General features: G+C 36.0%; 1 protein-coding gene across 1 annotated transcript in view; it reads left to right on the top strand.

Annotated features, from left to right (window-relative positions):
• Positions 1 to 6,388, top strand: part of DACH2 (dachshund family transcription factor 2) — a 138,351-nt gene that overhangs the window by 45,495 nt on the left and 86,468 nt on the right. Inside the window, exon 3 of the mRNA XM_010077088.1 lies at positions 3,227 to 3,358. Within this exon, the coding sequence (XP_010075390.1) occupies positions 3,227 to 3,358 (132 nt within the window). The remainder of the gene's footprint in view (positions 1 to 3,226; positions 3,359 to 6,388) is intronic.

Raw genomic sequence — 6,388 nt, 5'->3', positions numbered from 1 at the left:
GAACCTCAATTTTATTAGCTTTCAGAAATGCTGAAGAATTAGTGCACTGTTTTTAAAGTGCCTCATGGAGTCAGATTCTGGGGCTTTTACTGCTCTCACCATTCAAGTAAGAAATTATATAAACTGGGGAATTAGAGAATGAGAGCGTAAAGACTTTGCTGATACTGAGCTTAGAGATGGTATTTGCTGTATCTGCTTCAAGTTTATGCCTGACTGCTCAGGATCTTCAGGCTGTAGTGCTTTCTACATCAGGACTGTGCTTTGCTATTTAAACTTTTAGTGCTGAAGTGGAGTGACTTTGGTGTGGCAGATGGCACAGCAGAGATTTCTGAGACATCACTGTTCTTTGGCTCTTGTCCTTACGGCAGCTGTGTGTGGTTAGGGAGCTCAGAAATGCCTGACGATAATTACCTTTAATTTCTGCAGGCAGCATCGTGGTGATTTGGGGACTGTTTATTCTTTTCTGTTTGTTCCTTGGTACCCTTTCTGTCTTCGTTATGCTTCTGATACAACTGTTTGGTAGAGATTTGTTGTAGTTTGTTTTGTTTTTGTTTTTTTTTTTTTGTTTGGGGGGTTTGTTGTTTGTTTTTTTTTTTAATATAGTGCCCTAGATAATTTTTTGTCTTGTCTTTTCTATGAACATTTAACTCAAGGTCTGAATTCACTTCCCATTCCCTGTTTATCTCCTTATAAATAGTTTCTTTACTCTTTTGTATTTTTAAACTAAGTAAAGTTTTATGACTTACAGTATTGAGAACTTGAATAAACACTGACCTAGATGAAAATATATACTAGGATATTGGTTCATCTCTACATATGTGGGTACACAGAAATGATAAAATGTTATGATAAAAATCTCCATGTTCAGACTCTGTATTTTTTGTAACCTTTAAAATGAATGAATTCTTTGCAAATGGATTAGAAGTATAAAGGGAAAAGAGAGTAGGCTGTGACTGTGTACAATTTGTGAAAATACTTCAGTGATGGCTGTACCTCAGAACTTGGAGTTGGTTGGGACAAGGAGGAAAGGTGCAGATGTGCAGGTAGGCAGGCAAATCACACAGGTTCCTGGAAATCCTGAAAACAGTAAATTCCTCAGAAGACTTGTGCTGGTGCTTATTCTTTGAACTTCCTGAAAATAATGTGAAATTCACTCAAAGAGCAATCCCACTTCCTTTCCCTAGAAAAAAAGTGGAAAAGTTCATAGGCTATTTTATCTTCTCAAGAAAGCGTGTGAACAGCTTGATCACTGAAGATGTTTTCTTTGATGGATTAAGTGTGAGTGATGGCAGAGAATTTGTAAAAACAGGAGTTTAAACATCAGGATCTTATATCTGCTTGATAAAAAAACCTGTAGCATTTGCAAAAGAACTTTAAAAGGTGTTAGGAAAAAACCAAACAAGTACTGTTATGGTCTAGTGATCTTCTCTATGAAGTGAGGACTGCATTAAATGACCTAAAAGACAAGACTGCTGGTGATGTTTTCTGGCTTTATTTTTATGTTTATATTTAGTGTATATTAATAATGTAATCAATACAGTTTTTCATGTATCAATGTCAAAGCAGTAAACCAAGTTCCTAATTAGTGTAGGTAATATTTGTTAGATCTGGCGACAGTGCTTTGGGAATATCGGCGTGTGTAACTGCAGTTTGGCTTTGTGATTGTTGGGAGGCTCTTGGGGAAGGTGGAAGGAGGAGACAGCCTGGAAAGAAGAGGTCTTCTGTAATGCCCATCTCGTAACCTGACATCTCTGACATACTGATATTAATCAGGAATATCTTGCTGAAGTTATGTATGTATCCATATGTGATAGTGTATGTTCCTCCTCCATGAAGCTGGAGTCTGTGGATTACTCTTGCTTGCTTAAGTCATATTGAAACAATAAGGACTTTATGAAGCCTTATGGAAGCAGCAGAGCTAATCTAAATGTCGAATTCATAGCAGCTTTCAAAAAAAGTATTTTAATTTATGGATGTGTGGCAGTATAGGATGTGAAAGTTATTAGTTCACTTCAATCAGTATCTAATCTCTCAGTAAGCAGTACTTTGCAGAAACAGCAGATTATTTAATTCTGTTTTGATGTATGATGTCTTCGTGGGTTGATACAACATGGACCACCAACAAAAATCGTATTTTTTTTGGTAAATGCAATTCAGTAATTTTGTGGAGCTATTGCAGAGTCAGTTACCAGATAGCTGATAGGAAGCGTTTAGCTTCCTTTTTAGCAAATGACAAAAGCAAGTCACACTATACTGGGAGGAAGACAGTAAACCCGGTTAATCCATAACTGAATGAATAAACAGTGACACCCGTGGAGGTCTGGTTGCCTAGCCTTATCCCCTGTATTTTCCTGCAAGATGGATGAACTTCGGATAAAATATTTTCAGTTGCGTCTTGCCAAGAGTGAAAGTAGTTTGATACTGTCTGGAGGAAAATCTCATCTCTTACTGACCAAGTCAAAATGATAAAGCTTAAAAAGCTTACTCTTACGAAAAAAATACCAGGAATCTAAATAATAATTAAATTTTATGGTAGTGATGGTAAACAGTAGCCTGACCCTACTCTACTTCTTTATTTTACCCTTAGAAATCAGTTGCTGTTTAGTCGCTTGAACATCTGCCACTAACCCCCACTTAATGCTGTAAAGTTGTGCTGGTCTTAATGGTCTCTTAAAGGTGGGATCAAGTTTGTAGCTACCCATATTGTACTTTTCTAACATATCCAATGTCATATTTTCCAGTAGCAATAAAGTTAATCCAAACCAACAGACTTGAGAAAAAGACCAATTTTGGATATATACTATAATAGTACAGAATTGATTGGCCCATGTTAAGTGGCTTTGCGCTATTGACAGTAAGGAATACTGTATCTTACTAGTGTACTTGGAAATTTTGTAGCAGCCAAATAAGTCGAGCAGAAAGTGATCCAAGTGACATAAAATGATATTTGAAAGTATAATCAAGAGAGATACTATTAAATAAATATTTTTGTTATATATGTAAAAAAATAGAAAAAGAAACATGAGCGAATTAAAAAAAAAGAATGGTGTACTGAAATAACTCAACTTTAAAATAGGTTTCAGAATAGCATCACATAACTGGACTAAAAATGTGTATTGAATTTATTTGACTTATTGTCACTGAAAAGAATTGGTTTTTTCTTCAAATTTTTCGGTGCTGCATTCTATAGTATGATATTACATTTTATTTATTTATATTTTTCCAGGACTGACAGCGGCTGCCATGGCAGAGGCTATGAAGTTACAGAAAATGAAACTTATGGCAATGAATAGCCTTCATGGAAGTGGAAGTCAAAATGGAACAGAATCAGAAAATGAAGAGCTGAATTCTAATGCAGGTAGGTAATGCTGTGCATGTGAGCTGTAGGGCAGCTCTCAATACCCGTTTTTTGTGCTTGGGAAACAAAATCAAAAACCTATCTCAAACGCTTGTGCTCTTTTATTTTGTAAGCTTTGCTCTGCCGGTGTCGAATTAACATTACTCCAGTATTCCTCCAGTTCTCCTCCTAAGAGCCATCTTCAGTAATTTTTAAAAAATATTGGTGAAGGATTATTTTCATTATGTTAGAACACAGATGTTTTAAACTGTTCCCTAAATATATTTGTGGTGACAAAAGACTTCTCTATCAGCAATACTAGAGTGAGTCTAGAGTTTTCCTAGTGATGAAAAGTTTCCAGAACATCAGGTTGTTGGAACTCATTATGAGATCCACAGTTTACTGGAGAAAGTTAAGGTAGGGAACACTAAATCACCAACTTTCTGGCTTTTCTGCATTTTGTTCTTTCATTGAATGGATATTTGCAAACCACACCTATAGAGGTCATGATAAGTTTCTTATGGTCTACCTGTCAGGAATAACCTTGAGGCAGAAGGCACTGACACTGGACACATGTTCAATCTGTAGTACTATAAGCATTAGTATAAACTGGAGCTAAGCTTGTTGAGTCCCAGCTCCACAAAATGAGGTTTGAAGTTTAAGTCAGAATGGATCCTTTGAGGAGGATACCTTCTTTGTTTATTCTAATGTGCTTTTCAGGTGAATACAGGAGATTTTCACGTGTAGTGTAGAGAACTTAGAATAAGATAGAAGTGTTTGGTCTCAGAAAGCTGCTAGACACCTGTTACAAATAAGGGCAGGTTCACTTGGACTCACTTTTATCGACACAATTCTACAATCCACTCTTACTGTTTTGGAAACTTATGCATCCTTTGTTTTCATTACCAATTCAAGAACAGAGACACTGTCTGATCCCTCACTGCGCTTTGATCTCCCATCGGCATTCACATGTGTCTGAAGTCACACATGCGTCTCTAAAGACGAAGCCATTCAACAGTTTGTTTGGATGGTGTGTGGTGTATAGTGTACATGCATTGTACCATCAAAATGGTAATTTATTAGACCAATAAAGCAGCAGCTGGGAGGTCTTAGACTCATTTTCTAAAGGAATAACTTTGAATTCATGACAAATTATGCACAAAGCAGTCTTTCCAAAAGTGGTATTGCCTTTTGCTAATTTTGTGTACTCATCTGTATTGAAGAAATCTGGCTTCTAATTCATGCGTTAAAGCCTTCCTCAGCTTTCTCTTCCGTAGGATATGTTTCTTTTTCACCTCTCAGACCCTAATCAATTAGTGCATATTCAAATCAGAAAAAAAGCACTGAAAAAGCATATTTAGTTTTTCGTAACTCTTACAGTCTGTATATAGTTCAAAATGAATTATGAATTTTCAATGAATGCTAAGAAATATGTCTGAAGATAGAATTCCTACAGAAAAGCAGGAAAGCTTCATGCAGAAGAGATGCAGGGTAAGTATCAGGGTTTTTAGAAGCTGCTGTACAAAAGCTTGCTAATATGAATGTTCATGGCTTGGTGTGTTACCTGATAAGGCAAAATTTATATACTTCTGGGGAGAATTTACAGCCCATTAATGATATTATTTTAGGTACCTCGTTGGCAAGTTTTATTGGGGACTAGCATACCAGCCTTTCGAAAATACGTCAAGAGTATGCATATTAGATGAAAGCTCTCTGTGGTTTAGCAATTCAATGAGTTCTACAACTGACTCAATAACAATTTAAATATTTGGAAAATTTCCCACTGACTTTAGCTGAAGTTACAGTAGGGCTCAAGGATAAGGATATGGTGTCAGTTATGTAAAGATCTCTTCTTAATTCTTTCCCCTTTTCATCATCTAATGTAGTAAAATTTCCAACAGCAAATTTGCTGAAACGAGTGCCAATGTTGCTTGCACATAGGGTAATAAGTCCTTAACAAAAAGAACTACAACTAATCATGTTAACAATTACAATTTCCCTTCTTCTTACTATCTGCAATGTCAGCATCAGGATCATTTTTGTAATGTATGGCTGCTCTTTTTATTGGAGGATCATTTTTTAAAGATTTACATTAAGCAGGTACTGCAGGATGTGTCAAAAAGTCAAACCAAAATGAAGGGAATGTAAAATGTAACTATACATTTCACTTTATGAAGTAACTGAGGAATTATCAAACATTCAGTACAGAAAACTCATTGGAGACCGAGGCAGGGCATGAGGAGATTGGGCATTTTGTTTTAAAGTTGGTACACATTTTGTAACTTTGATTCACTGTGAAGAGACCACCGTGATAATTCTGTGTGCATGAAACCTTTCCCAAATGTTTGGTTTGCTCTAGACGCTTACAGTTTAAGTGACTATTAAAAAAACAAAATGGGGATGTGAAATGAGAAAGAAAATTGAATTCTGAAAACTTTTTTTACTAAGAAGAGGTAAAAAGAATCAGAGCAAAGGAGTCAGAAGCCTCATAAGTGAGAAAAACATTTTATTTTAGGAGAGAGACCTACAGTTTCTTTGATTTGAGGTTGTGTTTAATAGCTTCTGTGATGGCTGCAACATGACTCTGCATCTAGATTTCAGCATGAATAACAACCTGTTCGTGTTTCATTTAGCTCCAAATGAGAAATTCTGTCTTTTATTGTTTTAGGAAATTAGTCTGTGTACTATTGCTCCTGGAACTTTATAATTAATCACTAAAGGTTATGGCTGCGGAGAGTTTGTGGGAAATAGATGTCTGAATGATTATAATTGTAGCTGTCAAATCAGAAATATAGTTATACAGAGCAGAGGACCTTTCGCTTCCTTGGATTTTGTTTTTCTTTTTACTGTAACAAAGAGTTGAAGGGTTGCAGTTTTACTTAAAAAAACAACTGTAGAGGCTGTTGGTTTTTCACCTCGGTGTTTCCCATTGACTTCATTTGGCAAGCCTAAGATACACCACTAAATATTTCACATTAGGTTGTGTGCCTTCCTCCTCGTTCTGTAGTCTGACAGATGAGTGGAATAGTCTCTTTTGCTGTTGTTTGTTTT

The sequence above is a fragment of the Pterocles gutturalis genome, unplaced genomic scaffold, assembly GCF_000699245.1.
Source record: "Pterocles gutturalis isolate BGI_N339 unplaced genomic scaffold, ASM69924v1 scaffold19678, whole genome shotgun sequence".
Lineage (NCBI taxonomy): Eukaryota > Metazoa > Chordata > Aves > Pterocliformes > Pteroclidae > Pterocles > Pterocles gutturalis.
The sequence above is the reverse complement of the archived record's forward strand: the minus strand, read 5'-3'. Positions and strand labels throughout refer to the sequence as shown.